Raw genomic sequence first — 20,910 nt, forward strand, 5'->3', positions numbered from 1 at the left:
TGCTTTCAATCGATGCTGAGAAAGCATTTGACTTGGTTCACTGGCCCTTCCTTTTCCACACTCTACATAAGATGGCCTTTGGTCCCTTTTTCATAAAGTGGATACAGAAGTTATACGATCATCCGCAAGCACGGGTCAAGGTGAATAATGGGTATGGCTCGGCATTCCAAATTGGGAGAGGAACGAGGCAGGGGTGCCCACTGTCTCCCCTACTTTTTGCTTTGTATTTGGAGCCCATGACCACTAAAATACGACAGGCATTGGATATCGTAGGCGTTACTTTAGGGGACGCCCAATATAAACTTTCGCTATTCGCGGACGATATCCTTCTCATACTGACGGAACCTCAGCAATCCCTTTGGGGTGTCATGCGGGAGCTTCTTGCCTTTGGACAGGTTTCTGGCCTTAAAGTGAATTTAGAAAAATCAGAGATACTTAATCTGACTTTAACGGACCAGGCACGACAGGCCATTAGCCAACAACTCCCCTTTAAATGGGCAAAGTCGTCAATTAAATATTTGGGTGTGCGTATATCTCCGAACCTACCTGATTTGTTTGAACTTAACTATAAACCACTTATCGCTAGAACAGTTACAGACTTGAGCAGGTGGAATAAGGATGCCTACTCCTGGCTTGGCAGAATTGCTATCATTAAAATGTCTATTCTGCCTAAATTCCTGTATTTGTTTTCTTCTTTACCCATTTATATATCCGCGGCCATCCTTAGATCCTGGCAGAAGAAAATTTTTGATTTCATCTGGAGAAGGAGACCACCCAGGGTGGCAAGGCAAGTGTTGTATTTGCCCAAAGATCAGGGCGGTATGGCAGTCCCTAATTTCACTTGGTATTATAGCGCTTCCCAGTTACGAGCTTGCATAGACATGTATAGGCGGGCGGCACCAAAGCAATGGGTTCAAATTGAGCAGGCTATTGTGGGCCCCATGGAACTCGGGGCTATGATGTGGCAACCTCGTAATACATGGCGGCCACTCCGAAAGATGCCTCTTACCTTGAGAGTATCGATGCGTATCTGGACCCAATGTAGGCGGGGTCTAGTGGGCCGATTCTCCTATTATTATCAATCCTCCCTACAGAATAATACTCGGTTTCCCGCGGGCTTCCAGTCACCCGGGTTGGTGGCGTGGAGGACACGGGGTTTAAATATAATTGGTCAACTGTTTCATCAAGATACCCTCATTCCTCCAGAAAGGCTATTTGCCACATACCACCTTGATCATAGAGATATTTATGCCTATGCTCAAGTGTCACATTTCATACGATTACTTCAGAGAACCTCCTGCCTGAGGCCGGGGCGCTCCTTATTGGAGTCTTATATTCTACATTGCGATGCCATTAAAGGCATAATCTCCAAAATTTATCAGTTACTCATACCCTCCTCTCCTCAACGAGGTGGATTTATGGCTCAATGGGAAATAGACTTGGGGAAATCCTTGGGGGACGACATATGGGGTCAGATATTTTTAAGGGCGCGCTCCAGTTCGATTTCAGCTAAATTACAAGAGAATTGTTTCAAGATGGTTTACCGGTGGTATATCACCCCAGTCAAAATGCATAGATGCTACCCGACTCTCTCAGATTTATGTTGGAGAGCGTGTGGGGGGCGGGGATCCTACTTACATATCTGGTGGGAGTGCCCCAGGATTTCACCACTTTGGCAATCTATCTTTGACTGGCTTGGTCAGATTCTCTCTCTGACGCTCCCCGTATCTGTGGAGATGGCCTTGCTGCATGTATTTCCTGACATTATAGAATCCAACCATCACAGGTTTTGTGTACATGTATTCATTGCAGCTCGATCGCTGGTGGCTAGTAATTGGAAGACGGCGCAGGTACCTTCCTTACCGGATGTAATAGCCAAATTGCGCTTTTATCACACTCTAGCTTCCTTAACTGCAACGAAGCATCGTTTAGAAGCTTCCTTTCATAAGTCCTGGAAACCTTTTATAGATTACCTGTCAAGTCATTGATACTACTCATCTTATCTTGGCATTCCTCAGAATCGGTTCAGTGTATTATTATCACATGTGTATTAGTTGTACCTTTATTTATGCTTATCTCATGTACCAGTATCTCTTGCAAGAGCTAGAATTTTGTATCTCTTTGAAGATTATGCTGAGTTATACAGCTCCTGTAATGGGGGGAGGGGGGGGATAATGGCTTGCATTATGTTATGTTTGGACGGGTATTCTACGACTACCTCAACATGTTTGTTTTACTTGTACAATGGAATGCGGTTATACTGTTGTTGGTACTTGTTTAAACTTTAATAAAAGACAAATTGTAAAAAAAAAAAAAATATGGAAGTATTCAGACTGTTTCTCAGAACCCTCACCGCTCCCACCCTTACCCTCCTCACCTTCCTCGTTTCGCGCACTGCCCAATCAGTAAAATGAACCCATGTATTTTGGAAAGATGGAGAATTATCTCTTTGAAGTGCCGTCAGTTTTTCCATGCTATATATATGCTACAAATGCTTGTACGGTCCAGTATCTCCCAGTGAGTCTTGTCATTTACACATTAGCACCACCTCACACCTTGCTGCTAATAAAATATGGGAAATCAACCTGGTAGCCAGTACTAATGTCAGAGGGAGACTACTGCTGTCTTTCCTGCAGTAGCAGACAAGCTGCAGGTGCAGTAGACACTCTATGCAACTTGCTTCCACAATGAAAATGACTTGGAACAAGTAGCAAAAAACAGCTCAAATTGAGTTAGGGGCTTCAGAAGCCTGGGTAAGTTAATTTATACCCCAGGCTAAAGAGAGAGTAGTTGGGGGATAATAAGGCAGCTGTTGATGTAATGACAGCCATAGTGAAAACAACCTGCATGCTCTTCAGAGCGGCACAGGCAAATAGAAACAAAATGTGAATTTCTGGTTTTAACTCATGAGGTCAATCATGCTTTTGATTCAGATTTGGATGCTAGTGTAACCCTTGGTGGGATTTTAACCCCAAGAGCACTCAAACTTATTAATCTTCAGGTAGCGTTTCTCCCATGGCTTGCACTCTATCTCCCAGAGATGGATTCTTTTTATAGGGTAAGACTTGTCTATAGCCCATACAGTAATGTGAAAATCCCTTTGAGTTTTGTTAGCTGTGGCATCCTCAGAAGAGAGTTGCTGTGAAAAAATAGGCAGGACCAGGTACTGGGTATTAAATAATTATTTTACTGCTTAATAAAAGTCAAATTAAAGTCCATCTTTAAATAAGTGTGCAGTTACCTTTGAATTTATTACAGATAGAGTGTCTCAGTTTGGGTAGGTGTCCTTTATTCTTCTGCAGCCTGTTAGAGCTTCCCATGGTGGTGTGAAATGTGCGCTAAAAGCTCTCCCAACGGCTTACCCGAGATTCCTATGTCAGAGGTCCCCTTCTAGCATAGAAAAAAACAACCTACCTTAGGTCCAGATGGGATCTCCATGTCCTTTCTTGATTCCTTTGGGTGTTTTGAAATGGTAACAGGTTTAGGTGGTTTAGGAACCTGTTGATCTAGCCAGGCTCCCTTTGAGGAGGGATGGGACAAAACCCTCCTCACAGCAAAAGAGAAAATACTTTCTTAATCAAAAAGCTTCCAAGACTGGTGTTCTGTTGTGAAAGGTGCTTACCACATTCATGAGGTGAATGGGCTCACCAGTCTTCAGTCCTTGCCCTCCGAGTCCAATCAGCAAGGTTGACTTTCTTCAGAGAAGAAAAGTTAACATAGTCCCTTCCAAAAATAGGATTCTTCTAGCCTTCAATCGCCTCACACTGCCTCACACTGTTACAGGTGCTTGCCTCATTCAGAGTGTGAATGGGCTTTACTAGTCTTCAGTCCTGGAGTGAGAGTCCTGCAGGGGTTCCAACCAAAAGATGTCCTTACTATAACTAAACTCCAAGAGACCCTCTGGCAGGGTGTGCCCAGAGGAGACTTCCCTCAAAAAGCAAAAACCTGATGAGGCAGGGAAGCCTCACCAGGGAGGGAAAAAAAAATACATCTTTACTGTTCATTGTCAGTCCTGAACTGATCGTAGCTACCACTTAAGCTGCACAATTGGCCAGGTTATAAAGCAAAGAGCCAGCAATCACAGCTCGCCTAGATGGGAAGAAAGCGAGGGGGATGAAAAACTCAAGTGTTAACTAACTGGAATGGACACTAAGGGCATTTAGTGGCAGAGTAGGGAGGTCCTGCCACAGTGCGGAGGTACTGCCACACTGGCTTGCCTGCTAATGGAGAAATCTCGCTAGAGTTTTTCAAATTTCTACATCAGACTTTGTTCTTTATGGAAACCTGGGGAAGGAACATTTTCCATGTGTCTAATCTTCCCTAGATTTAGGAAATCTTGCCCAAGTTAGTTCCTCTGATGATAATCTCCCAACAGAAGCAGCTTTCTTTTATGAAATGTAATCATGTTAAACGGGTTTCTGGGTACATTGGGGGGGGGGGGGGGAGGAGACACTTCTTCCCTTTCAGACATTACTTCATTTTCTATTAGTGGAGCTTTTTCATTTTCCAATGCAGAAAAGGCATTATATGAGAGGTATCATCAGGGAGAGTGGGCATCTGTTACTGTCTAGGGCCGTGCCCCAGTCCCTCCACCTACCTCGGGGCCGGCCCGGGCCTCAGGGACTCCTCTTCGGCTGTCTAGGCCCGACCTGGCTCCTGCCGCGGCGTTCCCTCCTCGAGGGAGACACTGACGATCCTCCGTGTCTGACCCCGCCCCCTAGGCAAAAATGTTAAAATATTTGGTGTATCTGTCCACCAAGGGGAATACCAGACCCCAGGACGCAACCTGGAGAGTATCCCAACGGATTACCGGGGAGTGCTTCCGAAGCCAGGGTAGCCCCAAGATGACTGGGTGCATGGACTTTTCCAAGATGAGGAACGAGATTTCCTCTACATGCAGGAGACCCGTGCATAGCGTAAGGGGCTTGGTACAGGAAGAAATGGTCCCTGGAAGGAGGGGGGGGTCCCATGAATGGAAGACACTCAGATGGAGGTCTTTGAGGTTGGACCCCGATCTGAAGTTGGACTAAATCCCAGAGGATAAAGTTCCCCCTGGCTCCAGAGTCGATCAGAGCTAGTGTATCGAAGTTCCCTTCGGGAAGGAGTATAGTCACCGGAACAATACACGGGGAGGCAGAAGTGGTGTTACCTAGGGTTAGCTCCCCGACTATCCCTAGGTCTGGGTGTTTCCCGGCCGCTCTCCACACCGAGCAAGGAAGTAACCCTTGCCTCCACAATATAGGCACAGACCCTGGACACAACGTCTTCTTCTCTCCTCTTGAGAAATTGGGCCCCGGCTCAACTGCATGAGTTCTGCATCTTGATTCCCTGGAGAGGCAGAAGAGGAGGGCACTGGTCAGGAAGGTGTGGTTCCAGAGCTCCCGGGTCTCAAAGCGGACCTCCCCTCCCAGAACCGGCGTTGGATACGGCGGTCCACGTGACCCGCCAAATCGATAAGACCTTTCAGGTCATCCGGGAGATCCCTGGCCGCCAGCTCATCTTGGAGTCTTGAGAGACCCTTCAGGAATATGCCGTGAAGGCTGTCATTCCCCCAGTTCAGCTCGGCTGCAAGTGTCTGGAATTCCACTGCATACTCGGAAAGGGGACGGTTACCCTGGGTAGCTGAAGTAATTCTGAGGCGGCCGTAGGCCTACGGGAGGGCTCATCGAAGATCTGTCGGAAGGTAGTGACAAATTGCACCAGGTTAGCCAGGCGGGAGTCCTGACGCTCCCATAGTGAAGAGGCCCTCGCCAGAGGTTTCCCATCCAACAATGAAATAATATAGCTAGTCTTGATCCGATCTGTGGGAAACTGGGCTGGCAGTAGGTTGAACCGAATGAAACATTGATTAAGAAATCCTCGGCATAGCTTCGCGTCTCCAGAGTTACCGTGAGGGTGCTGGCAATTGTGTGGGCGTGGCCGGTCCGATATCAGCAACGGGTACTGGGGGGCTGAGTGCAGCAGCTCCATCAATCTGATCAGCTAATCTCTGCACGGTCGTCATCAGGGAGTCAATACAGATTTGCTGCTGTTGCAACCTCTGTGCAATACCCAGAATGGCTTTCAAGCCCGTGGCATCCGCCGGGTCCATGGCCTTGCAATCTGTTAGGTGAGTGGACACTTGAGTCGGCTGAGGTGGATGGTGATGCACTGTGGGAACCCATGGTGGATGTCGCAGCCGGGAGGCGGAGCTGAGGAGATGGCCCTGGGAGGCTTCACCCTTGGAAGCCCGCGGTCCAATGCAGAATCGGAGGTCCAGGGACGGAAGCCGGAGTCGACAACCAGGAGTCAGAAGCCGAAGACCAGATCAGGGATCTGAAGCAGCAACTAGGAGCTCTAAACAGAGGGAAACTGGTTGCAAGGCAAAGCTTAGAGCCAGCTGCAGGGTTTAAATGACCCTGCAGCGTCTGACGTCATCCCTAGGGCTGTGCTCTTTTTTCCCGCGCTGGCCCTTTTAAATCCCGGAGACCCTGGGGGCGGGGTCAGACATGGAGGATCGGCAGCATCTCCCTCGAGGAGGGAACGCCGTGGCAAGAGCCGGGTCGGGCCTAGACGGCCGAAGAGGAGTTCCTGCAGCCCGGGCCGGCCCCGAGGTAGGTGAAGGGACCGGGGCACGACCCGGAACCGTAACAGATTCCCACTCTCCCTGATGATACCTCTTATATAATGCCTTTTCTACATTGGAAAATGAAAAAGCGCCACTAATAGAAAATGAAGTAATGTCTGAAAGGGAAGAAGTGTCCGTGTGTCGTTCCCCCCCGCCCCCCCCCCCCCCCCCCCCCCGCTCCTCCATGTACCCAGAAACCCTTTTAACATGATTACATTTCATAAAAGAAAGCTGCTTCTGTTGGGAGATTATCATCAGAGGAACTAACTTGGGCAAGATTTCTTAAATCTAGGGAAGAATAGACACATGGCAAAGACTATTGCCTTTTCTGAAGAATTAACAAAATACAGAGTCCAGTGTTCACAATAAACTGAAAAAAAAAGAACAGAGTGGCACCCTACAGAGTTATAAGAATATAAAGCTTTCCATACTAGGTCAGACCAAGGGTCCATCAAGACCAGTATCCTGTTTCCAACAGTGGCCAAGCCAGGTCACAAGTACCTGGCAGGATCCCAAGGGGTAGATGGATTCCAAGATGCTTATCCCCAGAATAGGCAGTGGATTTCTGTAACTCTCCCTTAATTGTTAATGGACTTTTCCTCCAGGAACTTGTCCAAACCTTTTTTAATTGCATCTATACTAATAACTTTCACCAAATCCTCCGGCAACGAATTCCAGAGCTTAATTATGCATTGAGTAAAAAAATATTTTCTCTTATCAATTTTATATGCCAGCACCCTCCAAAGTTTGCTCTGACTCCATCTGCTGGACGGGGGACATAACCCACCGTCTGGACTGATCCTTGGTATTACAGGAACGAAAATTAGCAGGTAAGGAATAATTTTCTTATCTAGTTCTCAAAGAAGGTGGCTAAAAAAAAATAAAGGCAGAAAGAAAGACGTGCAAAAGTTCCCAAAAAGAGGAACACAGGGAAGAATATCTGGTGAAGCTGAAGAAGGCAAAGCAAAGTCTGGAAAGCAAAAGGTCAGGCGGTAGAAAGGATTGCCAAAGAGATCAAGCAAGTTGGCAAAACATTTTTCAAATATATCAGAGAAAGGAGGAAGGCCAGAGGTGGCATTGTAAAATTAAAGAGAAACTAGAAGCAATGTGTAGAAAAGATGAGAAAAAAGCAGAAATATTACATAAATACATCAGTGTTCACTAAAGAAGACCTTGGAGTAGGACCAATGCTGATTGACTAGAGCATGGATGGGTGTTGGGTAGATGCAACCCTATTCACAGAAGGAAATATATGGGAAGAACTAGGAAAACTGAGAGTGAACAAGGCCATGGAGGCCGGATGAAGTACATCCACGAAGCTAAGGGAACTCAGAAGCGTGCTGGCAGGACCACTGAAAGACATGTTCAATAGATTCCTGGACATGGGAGTACTGCCACAAGATTGGAGAAGAGCAGTAGTGATCCTACTTCACAAAGATGGCAGCAGAGAGGAGATTGGAAACTACAGGCTGGTTAGCCTTACCTTGGTGGTGGGAAAAAGTAATGGAGATACTACTGAAGGAGAGGAAAGTGAACTATCTGCAATCTGTTAGGTTGCTGGACCCAAGATAACATTGTTTCAGCTGTGGAATGTCCTGTCAAATGAATCTGATTTGTTGGATTAGTTGACTAGAGAATTAGATCAAGGAAGAGCAGTCAATGTGATCTACTTGGATTTCAGCAAAGCTTTTGATACGGGCTTGCATAGGCTCTTGAATAAAATGAGAAGGCTAGGAGTGGATGACAAATTGGTGAAATGGATTGCAAATTGGATGACTGACTAGAGGCAGTGTGTAATGGTAAATGGAACTTACTCCAAAGAGAGGAGCGTCTCAAGGATCAGTTTTGGGACAGATTCTGTTCAATGTCTCATGAATGACATTGCAGAGTGGATAAAAAAAAGTTTGTGTCTTTGCGATGAGACAAAGATCTGCAACAGACCCTGAAGGAGTGGAGAGAATGAAAGATGATTTTAAAAAGCTTGAAGAGTGGTTGAAGGTTTGGCAGCTGGGATTCAATGCCAAGAAGTGCAGAACCTTGCATTTGGGGTGCAGTAATCCAAAAGCACTGATTGAGATGGGGGGGTGTGAAAAACTAATAATCACAGGCTGGGAAAGGAACCTTCAGGTGATGGTGTCTGGCAATCTGAGGGCAATGGGACAAGGCGGTGACAAAAGCCAGAGGGATGCTAGGCTGCATAGAAAGAATAACCAGCAGTAAAAAAAAAAAAAAAAGGTGATAATGGTCTTGCACAGGTCTTTGGTGAGGCCTCACCTGGAGAACTGTGTTCCATTCTGGAGACTGTATTTCAAAAAGGATAAGGGTAGGATGGAAGTGTTCTAGAGAAAGGTGACCGAAATGATGTAGGGTCTGCATCAAAATCCAACCTTTTCTGCTGAAAAGGAAACTGCAGAACTCTAGGGGTCATGATATGAAATTTCAAGGGGGGATGACTCGAAATCAACATCAGGAAATGTTTCTTCACAGAGAGAGTGGTGGATGCAAGGAATGCCCTCCTGGAAATGGCATTGAAGACAAGATGGGTGATGGAATTCAATAGGGCATGGGATAAACACTGAAGATCCCTACAGGCTAGAGGATGGATATGAACAAGTGAGGCAGCCTATGTTAATTTTAGGTGTAACACTTCTGCATGGAGGTAACCTTCCCAGAGTGGCAGTTACTATCCTTAACAGTAGGCATTAGGGTAAGCTGCATGGAGAGGCAGTTACTACCAGAAGCAACTTGCTGAGCAGTCTGGATGGACCTTTACTTTATCTGCTGTCGTTTACTATGTAACCATCCCCATTTTGAACAATTGTGCATAGTGGAATCTAAATTTGGTATTAAAAGCACTAATAGCAAAACCTTTTGAAACATTAAAGCATGCAACTTGTAAGGATCTAACATTCGACAGTCTTTTTGGTCGCAGTAACATCAGCAAGATGTACATCAGAGATTCAGGCACTGTCCTGTAGGGATCCATTTTTAAATTCCACCAAAAATTCAGTAGTAATTCGTCCAGTTCTTTCCATTTTACTTAAAGTGATTTCAAGTTTTCATTTAAATCAATCAATATCTCTACCAGCATTTTCAAAGGTGGAATGTGAAGGAAAAAAGTGTTTGTGGTATCTTGATGTATGATGTATCCTTATCAAATATTTAGATATTACAAATTCATTTAGTAAATCAGATAAATTATTTGTTTTATTTAGATGACCACATAAATGAGAAGCAGCATTGAAAACTACCTTAGTGAGATGGATTAAGGAAATATCTTCAGCATATATATCAAAAGGACGACAGGCTCCAGAAATTATCAGAGCCCATTTCACAAGAGCTCAGTCTTCTTTGGCAGAAGCGGAAGCTGTACATCCAGTAGACATTTGTAAAGTTGCAATGTGGTGGTCTTTACATTCTTTTACAAACCATTATAGATGTTCTTGTGAAAGAAGATGTTTCCTTTGGACAAGTGTTCTCAGAGTGGGTTAAACATCATTCCAACCAGAATAACTGGACTTTGGTACTTTCCAATTGTTCTGGACTGGTGTAACAGGATGAGAAAGGAAGGAGGAATTTATACTTAACTGATAAATTGCTTTCCTTTTGTCCTGCTACACCACTCCCGAAACCCGCCTGGGAAGATTAATATTTGTAATCAAAATGTTTTGTATTGAGCTCGTAAATTAAAAATATATATATATATATTTGGCGTTACAGATGTTTATTTCAGAAACTTTAAAGAGTTTCGTCTGAGTTTTTCTAGTTGCCTTTGAAATAAATCTTTAGAAATTTGAGTATAAGGATAATTATTTTAAAGTTTCATACATTGCTTTGTCGGGGGAATTCTGACTTTAACTGCCCTGTACCATATGTAAATAGAAATGTTGCAGGAAAAGGTCATGTGATCTTCCATCTGCTGGGAGGTCCCAATTGTTTTGAACTGGTATAACAGAACTAAGGAAAGGAAATTATCAGGTAAGTGTAAATTTCTCCATACATTGCCTAGAAGGGTGATTTAACTTGATATGCCCTAAATAGCCTATAGAATATAGGGATAATTTTGTTGTCATGCATATTTGTCCCAGTTAAAATAATTCAAAAGATGCAGTGTGCATCAAAGGCAATTGGCAATATTGGATCCAGAGAATTCTAGCAAAATGGGAATTGTTTCTTTACTGATTTTATATAAAATGTGACAGCTATAGTAGCTTTATTCTGAGGATTGTTACCTGATAGGAGGAAAGAATAGGGTAGGAGGCTATTTTAATCCTCTGTAAGCTATTTTAATTTCTTGGTACAGTCCTATTTGTGAAAATCTGTTATGGTCTGCTGATATGTTATGACCTGACTGCAGGAAATCCACTGCAGCTCTCTTGCTTTCATTGGAGCCAGCTAGCCTCAGATCTCTGCAGCATTTTAGAAGTCAGCATTGCATGTTCAGTGGCAATATAGGGCATTCTCATATAACACTGCAAAATTGATAATTCTTCAATGAGGCCTATACTTCCTAAATATTAATCTCATATTTGAGTATTATTTTATGCATTATTTCTGTGTTGAACTCTTTATTTGGCCTGACAACTATTTATTATTTATTTAGGCAATTTATGTACCGTCATTCCAAATAAAGATCACAATGGTTTACAACATAACGTACATATTATACATCGCCAAGTTCATTGACTTAATGAGGTCAAGCAACATACATTTTAAAAATTGGCACATACTTGGGAATAAGGTGTTTAGTCCAGAAGATAGGTTCTTAATGACTTTGTCCTTGATGGTGCATGCTCTGTGTTCAGGTGATTTTAAGTTAAGTTTTAGGTCACTTTTGAATTTCTTTGTTTCTGAAGTCAGTCTTAGATACTCGGGTAGAGAGTTCCATAGCATGGCTTATATGTTGAATAAACTTTCTCAAGAATGCCTTTTTATTTAAAGACATTTTATTACGGTCAGCAATAAAAATTCCAATTCATCTCATTGAGGTCAATGCACATTTTTATTTCTGGATACAAATATTTGTCTTTACCAGAAAAAAAATAAATGCTCTTGTTTGAAACATACATTTTTGAGTGAGTACTTTGTGCTGTATTTCTCAGATATGACAATTCACACAATTTCTTTAGCACAGGTAATCTTAACAAACAAATTACTTTGATTTCAATGTATCAAGCCACATAGACATATTTGATATTAAATGTCTAAACTAATAGCTCAGAATTTTAATGTATTAGATTGCTGCTTTGCTATCTAAGGGATGATCCAGAATGTTTATTTTTTTAGATCTAGGACTCTTCTCTACTAAAACATTGGTAGAAGCAAATACTGAACACATAGTGGAAGTGAGGACACAATTATTACAACCAGCGGATGAAAACTGGGACCCGACTGGAACAAAGAAAATCTGGTGTTGTGAAAGTAGTAGATCTCATACTACAATTGCTAAATATGCGCAGTACCAGGCCTCCTCATTCCAGGAGTCATTGAAGGTTAGTATGGCATTTTTGTATTATCCACCATTATTGTTTTATCATGCACATATTAAAGCTGATAGTTGTCCATATTTAATAACAAACAGAATGGAGATGTGGTTGCCTATGTGTCTCACATAGTTTTCTTTTATGATTGTAAATATGTCCAACATTAACTAGAGAACATGCTAAATGCTTCAGTGAAACCTAGTATCCTGGTAGACTAAGAACGTCAACATTGACATCAAAAAGGTCTCTCTCTCCATCTTTCCCCTCACTCTCCCTCCCTCCTGCTACTCATCTTTTCTTGGGGAAAAAGGTTTGCTTATGTGGAATCCTTTGATCTCTTATAGGGACTTCATTTACCACAAAATGTTCATTATATCAGGGAAGAGATAAATCTGGTTACTAATTTGTTCTAATCATAACACATTTTTCTGATCAGTGATGCACTATGTAGCATCTCTTTTCATGATCTGATTGTCATTGCATTTCTTTATCATTTTGGCAATATTTATTTAACAGGCAAAGTTCACAATACCATGTTTTTCTGCTTACCATTCCTTCTCCCTGGGCACCCAAGCATCTTTCTGGCTTCTGCTGTTGCCTTATCCACCTGTGTCACTGCTAGGCTGGATGATTTGGGGATGCCCCCAACCGGTGGGGAGACAGAAGTGAGGAGCAGGCAGTACCAGTATAGATCTTCTGCCTGACCAGCCACCTTCTCCTCTTGTTGTTCCCTCCGGTGCTGGTGACTGGCAGGTCTTTTGGAGGGCATTGCTCTGGGCCAGGCACATTGTACTCAGAAACAAGGAGTACACCGGCAGGACAGGACCGACAAAGAAAGCACAAAGACAGGGCAAGAGCAAAACAGTATACAGGGCAAGGAACACAGGTGAGTTAGGCCACTGGGAGACCTAGACAGGATATAGGAAGGGCCACTGAGGACCACAGGAAGGCCCACCCGGAACAGGTGGGGCCACTAGAAAGTCCACAGTAAATAGAAGCACAACTGGGAACACAGGCAAGGAAGGTCACTGGAAGGCCTAGACAGGACACAGAATACAGGCAGACCAGATTGACCTAAACAAGACAAAGAGCACAGACAAGAGACAAGACAAGGCACTGAGGGCAGAGAGGCCAGAAGGCCTACACAGGGCAGGAACTATATACAGAACAAGGGCAAGATCAAACAGGCAAATTTCCAAGGGCAAGGTTATACAGGCAAGAGCACAAGAACAAGTGGCCAAAGACAGAGAGGAGACTCCACATTGAGGCAGAGAATATACAGTGAGGTTGGTTCTTATAGGGCTGGCCTTCCTGCATCATACAGCCTTCATGTTGGTAGCTAGAGCAGGTCCAAGCATGGAATAGTGAGGGCCCTTGCGGTAGGGGGGCTGCCTAGCAACCAGAGCAACCTGTTTGGCAACCTTGAGATCATTAGATATGATCACCCAAAAATCCCAAACTTTAGTGTTTAGAAGAATTTCATACACCATCCTCCCAATACTGTACTGCTCCTTTGGAGTTTTGCAGCCCAAATGCATGACTCTGCATTTTTTTTTTAGAATTAAATATTAGTTGCTAGACTCTAGACCATTCCTCGATCTCTCCTCGTGTTTTTCACACCTTCCTGGCTGTCTTTCCCAACAATCCTGCATTTTCACTTACAAAAATGTTGAAAAGAATAGGTCCAAGGACTGATCTCTGTGGCACACCACTAGTAACTTCCTCTCCTCAACATGAACTCCATTTACCACTATCCTTTGTTGCCTTCTACTCACCCAGTTTCTAACCCAGTTAGTTTATAGCCCATAGCAAGGGCACTTAGTTTATTTATAAGTCACCTATGCAGAAACATGTCAAAGGCCTTATTGAAATCCTAGTATACTACATGTTGTGCTCTCCCCAATTCAACTCTGTTATCATGCAGTCAAATTGATCAGATTTATCTGATGACCTTCTTTTTGTAATCTATTAGCTTTTAGAAACTTCAGGTCCCTCTGTTTTAGCAGCAATTCTATTAATTTGCTCACTGCAGAAGTCAGACTAACCAGCCTGTAGTTTCCAGCCACTTCCTTCCTACTTTTGTGAATAGGAGCTACATCCGGTTGTCTCCAGTCCTCCAGGACTACTCCCAACTCTAAAGTCTTAAAAAGGTCAGTCAGCGGAGCTGCCAGAACTTCTGTAAGTTCCCTTAATACACCTGGATGTTTCCCATCTGGTCCCATCACTTGATCTGCTTATCTAGCTCTTCACTTACCCACTTCTGTGAAAATCAGTTGTTTACCTCATTTCCAATCCTATTTGTGTTTTTTCTCTGGTCCTGTTCCTGACCCTTGCATTGTGCATATCAAGCAAATGTTTAAGCAATTCTGCTTTTTCCATGTCAGACTCTACATATTCCTTCTCTTCACCTCTGAGTCTCACAATACACTTTTGTTACCCCCACCTAACACTAGTATATCTTAAAAAAGCCTTCCCCCCCCCTTTTTTTTTACTATATTCACTATTTTTTTTTACATTTGCATTCCTAACTAATTTCCTGTCTTGTTAGCTTTTCTAAATTGTACCGCCTGTTGTCTTTTGCCCTTTTTTGTAGTTATAAACTAACTTTTTCTCCCTTGCATTTTCAACTATTATTTATTTATTTGTTTATTTTAGAAAACCATAGTAGTCTTTTTCCTCTTTCCTTTATTTGCTTTCCTAACAAGCGGGCCGATACAGTACAGTGCTGTTAACCCTTGATTGGACGCGCGTTTTCAACGAGCTAGCGTTACCCCTTATTCATTAAGGGGTCGAAAACACGCATCCAACCCCCCCGAACCTAATAGCGCCCGCAACATGCAAATGCATGTTGTTGGCCCTATTAGGTATTCCCGCGCGATTCAGTAAGTAAAATGTGCAGCCAAGCCGCACATTTTACTTTAAGAAATTAGCGCCTACCCAAAGGTAGGCGCTAATTTCTGCCGGCTCTGGGGAAGTGCACAGAAAAGCAGTAAAAACTGCTTTTCTGTGCACCCTCCAACCTAATATCATGGCGATATTAAGTCGGAGATCCCGAAGGGTAAAAAAAAAAAATTTCGAAGTAGGCTCGCGGGTTGAAAACCAATTTTGCCGGCGTCCGGTTTCCAAACCCGTGGCTGTCAGCGGGCTCAAGAACTGACGCTGGCAAAATTTAATCTCGGCTGTCAAACCCGCTGACAGCCGCCGCTCCTGTCCCTAAAGAGGCACTAGGGACGCGCTAGTGTCCCATGCGCCTCTTTTTACCTGTTTCTACCACAGGACCTAATTTGCATACTGAATCGCGCGCACAGGAGAGTGGCCTGTGTGCGCCGGGAGAGCAGCCAATCGATCTGGAATGGAATGCGCCGGAGGCCTCATTCAAAGGGGGTCGGGCCTTGTCTGGCATGTACCCCTTAGACCCGGCAACCAAGGAGATGCTGGTGTGACCCCAGGTAGACTCCATAGTTAGCGCAATTGTGAAGCGCACCACCATTCCGGTGGAAGGGGGGGCGGCCCTCAAGGATACACATGACCGGCACATGGACGCCATTCTGAAACAAGCCTTTGAGGTGGCAGCCATGTCCCTACGAATTGCGACCTGCTGCACCGTGGTGACGCGTTCCTGTTTATCACAGGCTAGGAACAACACCCCGGGAGAAGAGATGGAATCAGCTCTCTCATTCCTCACTGACGCAGCCTCCGACCTAGTCTGTACGGCAGCCAAGGGAGTGTCATCCTCAGTGGCAGCCAGGAGACAGCTCTGGCTACGTAATTGGTCGGCCGACTCCTCCTCCAAGACACGTCTCACGAGAATGCCCTTTAAGGGATCCCTCCTGTTCGGCAGTGACCTCGAGAAACTGGCCAATAAATGGGGCGCCTCTCCATTACCCCGTCTACCAGAAGACAGGTCAAGGAGGAGCCAGCACCCTTTTGCTAGACCATCCAGAAGTAGAAACTCTCAGCGCTTCAACCCTTACAGAACTCGCTACCAAGCACCTCGTTCGCAGGCCAGGAACCAGTCCTTTCGGACTAAGCACAACAAGAGGGGAACCGGCTCAGGTTCGGGTCCCAACCGTACCCCACAATGACAATCAGCCGACCCATCCGGGGGTAGCAGCCATAGGGGGCAGGCTAACCCTCTTCTACCGCAGGTGGGTCGAGATTACCTCGGACCAGTGGGTCCTCGCCATCATCCGAGAAGGGTATTACCTGGACTTTCTTCGGCTCCCGCCGGACAAGTTTGTGGAATCTTCTTGTTCACCCCTCAAGAGGACGGCACTAGAAGTTACCTTGTAGAGGCTCCTGTCCCTAAGAGCCATAATCCCAGTGCCTGCAAGGGAGATAAATTCTGGGCATTATTCTATTTATTTCATAGTGCCCAAGAAGGAGGGCACTTTCAGGCCCGTCCTGGACCTCAAGTCAGTCAACCGACACCTACGGGTCCCCAGCTTTCGCATGGAAACTCTGCGGTCTGTCAAAAATTCAGTACAGCCAGGGGAGTTTCTCACATCCCTAGATCTGTCGGAAGCCTACTTGCATATCCCAATCCATCGGGATCACCAGCGCTATTTACGCTTCAAAGTCCTGAACCAACACTTCCAGTTCCGAGCTTTACCCTTCAGGTTAGCCACCGCGCCGCGGACCTTTACCAAGGTCATAGTAGTAGTGGCCGCGTCCCTCAGGAAGGAAGGAATCCTCGTCCATCCCTACCTGGACGATTGGCTGATCAGGGCAAAGTCACCGGAGGAGAGCCACCAGGCAACCAACAGAGTTATAGCTCTTCTGGAAAGCCTAGGATGGAAAAGCCTAGGATGGAAAGCCTAGGATGTTTTATTGTAACTGCTATTTTCCTATTCTATCACATGTTAATGTTAAGTGTTTTAAGTATTTATCCTTCTGTCACACCCTGTTTATTGTAAACCGGCATGATGCGACTCCCATCGCGAATGCCGGTATATAAGAAATGCAAATAAATAAATAAATAAATAAAGGATGGGTAGTAAACTTGAACAAGAGTTCCCTACAGCCTTCTCAGTCGCTGGAATATCTAGGAGTCCGATTCAACACCCAGGAAGACAAGGTCAGTCTGACCTCCAAGAGGAGATCAAAGCTCCGGAATCGTCTACAGGCCCTGCTGAGCGCCACCCGGCCCACAGCTTGGGATTATCTACAGGTCCTGGGCCTTATGGCATCCACTCTGGAGGTGATACCATGGGCGCGGGCTCATATGAGACCATTACAACGCACCCTCCTATCTCGGTGGAGCCCACGATCACAGAACTACACCGTACACCTACCTCTACCAGCCAGAGTGCGGAATCAGATACGGTGGTGGTTGCAGCCCGGCCACATGAGCCAGGGGTCAAGAATGTCCTCCCCAACCTGGACCCTGCTCACGACAGATGCCAGCCTGAATGGATGGGAGCACATTGCGAAGAACTCACCGCCCAAGGGCGGTGGAACAAAGAAGAGTCGGGATGGAACATCAACCGACTAGAGGCACGGGCAGTCAGGCTAGCATGCCTGCGATTTGCCCACAGACTTCGAAACAGAGCGGTCAGAGTGATGTCGGACAATGCCACCACAGTGGCATACATCAACCGACAGGGTGGAACCAGAAGCCGACAGGTGTCCCTAGAAATAGGCCCCCTGATGATCTGGGCGGAAGCAAATCTCCAGGACATCTCCGCCGTCCACATCGCCGGGAAGGACAACACCGTGGCAGACTTCCTCAGCAGAGAAAGCCTGAACCCGGGGGAATGGCAGCTGTCGCCCACAGCTTTCCAGATGATTGTGGATCAGTGGGGGACGCCGGGCATGGACCTACTAGTGGACAGATCCAACGCTCAAGTATCCAGATATTTCAGCCACAGGCGGGATCCTCTATCCCAGGGGATCGATGCCCTGGTACAGCCATGGCCTCAGGGGATCCTGCTATATGCCTTTCCCCCATGGCCCCTGTTGGGTGCCATTATACACAAGATTCAACGGCACAGAGGCCTAGTTCTTCTAGTGGCCCCGGACTGGCCAAGAAGACCCTGGTACGCAAACATGAGAAGACTACTGGCAGGGAATCCACTACCCTGCCTCCACACAGGGACCTGCTGCGGCAAGGTCCCATCCTCCACGAAGATCCAGCTCAATTCTCTCTTACGGTCTGGCCATTGAGAGGGCTAGACTGAAGAAAAGAGGATATTCGGGGCCGGTAATAGATACACTCCTCCAAGCACTCAAGTTCTCCACATCACTAACATATATAAGGATCTGGAGAGTATTTGAAGCCTGGTGTGAATCTCACGGCACCAATCCACATGCCGCAAAAATCCCTATCATTTTGGATTTCCTGCAAGATGGACTTCAGAAGGGTCTGTCCCTCAATTCCATCAAGGTTCAGGTGGCAGCGCTATCCTGCTACGGTCCCCGGAGTGACGGCAACAGCATCGCCACACACCCAGACGTTTCACATTTCCTGAAAGGAGTCAAACACATTCGCCCGCCACTGAAGTGGCCAAGTGCGCCTGTGGAACCTCAACCTAGTTTTGGAATTTCTAGCAGGACCCGCCTTCAGACCCCTTCGAGGCCTGTCCCTCCGTTTGTTAACCTTGAAGATGGTGTTCCTGCTGGCCGTATGCTCAGCACGCCGCATCTCAGAGCTACAAGCGCTGTCCTGCCGTGATCCGTTTCTCAGAATCACTCCAGAGGCTATCCATCTTCGCACGGTTCCTTCCTTCTTACCCAAAATAGTCTCACACTTCCACCTCAACCAAACCATATCCTTGCCAACCACGGAAGGTTTGAAGAAGTCTGAAGAAGGTTGAATACTACGCCATCTCGACATCGGCAGGCTACTGTCCAGATACCTGGAAATGTCAGAAGCAGTACGAAAGACGGACCACCTGTTCGTCCTTCACAGTGGGAAGAAGCAAGGGGAAGTGGCCTCATGGGCAACCATCGCCCGCTGGATCAAAGAAGTTATCAAGGCAGCCTACATAGAAGCGGGGAAACCACCACCTCTTCGGGTCAAGGCTCACTCTACCAGAGCGCAAGCGGCCTCTTGGGCAGAAACTAGGATGCTGTCGCCTGCAGAGATATGTAAAGCGGCGACGTGGTCCTCCCTCCATACCTTTTCCAGATTCTACCGTCTGGACGTCCAGGCCAGGGAGGACACAGCATTTGCGAGAGCAATCCTGAACGGACCCTCGGGCAGCCTCCCACCCAGTCCGGGAGTAGCTTTTGTACATCCCACTTGTTTTGAGTCCATCTGCTACACGCTAGGAAATGTAGAGATTACTTACCTGATAATCTCGTTTTCCTTAGTGTATGCAGATGGACTCAGCATCCCGCCCGGCTGCCGGTATACATGGGGATTCACCGACTCACGGTAAGCCATGTTTTCTTATATAGGGCATCCACCCTACCGGGTGTCGACGCCTTCCGGTTGAGAACACTGGCGGTCTCCGGCTACTATCAATCGGTCAGGGTAATCCTGTTCATTTAATCGATCGGTCAGTTACACATATATCCATAAAGCTTTTGCAAGGAAGATTACTGAATTGCTGCACTTCCTGCGGGGGTATATGTACCCGTGCTGACGTCAGATCCGTCTCCAACTGCTAGCACGAGCACACTATACCCACTTGTTTTGAGTCCATCTGCATACACTAAGGAAAACGAGATTATCATGTAAGTAATCTCAACATTATGATGGTTAGTTCACCAATTTGGATTTCATTCACAGCAATTTCATTATCTTCTTTACACTTGGAGACATCATTTAGATTTTGCCTTACATAGATTGCTATGCCATATTTTGAGTGAAACTTCTGCAATGAAGATAATCCTATGACTGATTTATTTAAAATTATTTTTTATCCCACATTATCCACAATTCTAGATGGGTAGACAGAACTAGCTGTATGAACTTGGCTCTCAGTATGGATTTCCAAAAGGGTTGTCCTATCAATTTTGTCTTCAATATATCATTTGGAAAGAAGGTCACATTTTGCTCTTCAAGATTTAACTGAAAAATACTCTCAAAGGGGCCAGTGGTTCTAGTTTAGCAAGGGCCTTTTACTCCCATTAGGTTGTTCTTTTAAGATTCGTTTGGCTACCTTGAAGTCATAAGTTTATGTAGATAGCACATAAAAGGTAGACCATGAGACAACTGACATTCACCTGATTTGAGACTGAAAACTGAATAAATTACTTGTGTGCCTTAAAGTGTCCATCCAGCACTCTGACCAAATTTTCAGAAATAATATACTAACATAACATAAAACAAGATAGGTTGGAGCATTTCCTTTGTAGATGGTATTTTCTGAATTAAAATGTACTCCATACCTTGAAAAATTTAACTTGCCTTTAAAATAAGGGACTCTGTCAACTTGAAAAAGCATCTTTTGAATTGAACTTGTTGGAGATCCTTGTTACTTAACGTTCTTGCTATTTTGCTTCCCTTTTAACCTTCATCCTATCACAACTCAGTTTATTGTACCTTAATTGGTAATGTTCTTTACAATCAAAAGACAGCAGAACTAATCAGTAGTGCATACTCAGGAATCTTATTTCAGATTTCATATGTATTTTCCATTAATTTAAACAAGTAACTTAATCTCTTTAGCATTGTTCTCCCTCTGTCGCAATGAACAGTACCCATAATGATGAACTAGTGTTCTAGCAAAATGGAAGAAACTGTCACACAACAGGACATGTTCTTCTGTATTTTCATTCAGAAAAGCTAATTTGAAGTCATTGTGTGACAAAATTCTAGACATTTGAGCTTGTAATGAAACAAATGTATTTTTAGAAAGGTATCTTCTTTTA

General features: G+C 45.1%; 1 protein-coding gene across 1 annotated transcript in view; it reads left to right on the forward strand.

The window, feature by feature from the left end:
• The window catches only part of LOC115092515 (lysine-specific demethylase 6A-like), a 716,945-nt gene that overhangs the window by 605,753 nt on the left and 90,282 nt on the right, over nucleotides 1-20,910 (forward strand). Inside the window, 1 exon segment of the mRNA XM_029603412.1 lies at nucleotides 11,894-12,099. Coding sequence (XP_029459272.1) covers nucleotides 11,894-12,099 — 206 coding nt within the window.

The sequence above is a fragment of the Rhinatrema bivittatum genome, chromosome 5, assembly GCF_901001135.1.
Source record: "Rhinatrema bivittatum chromosome 5, aRhiBiv1.1, whole genome shotgun sequence".
In the NCBI taxonomy this organism is placed as follows: domain Eukaryota; kingdom Metazoa; phylum Chordata; class Amphibia; order Gymnophiona; family Rhinatrematidae; genus Rhinatrema; species Rhinatrema bivittatum.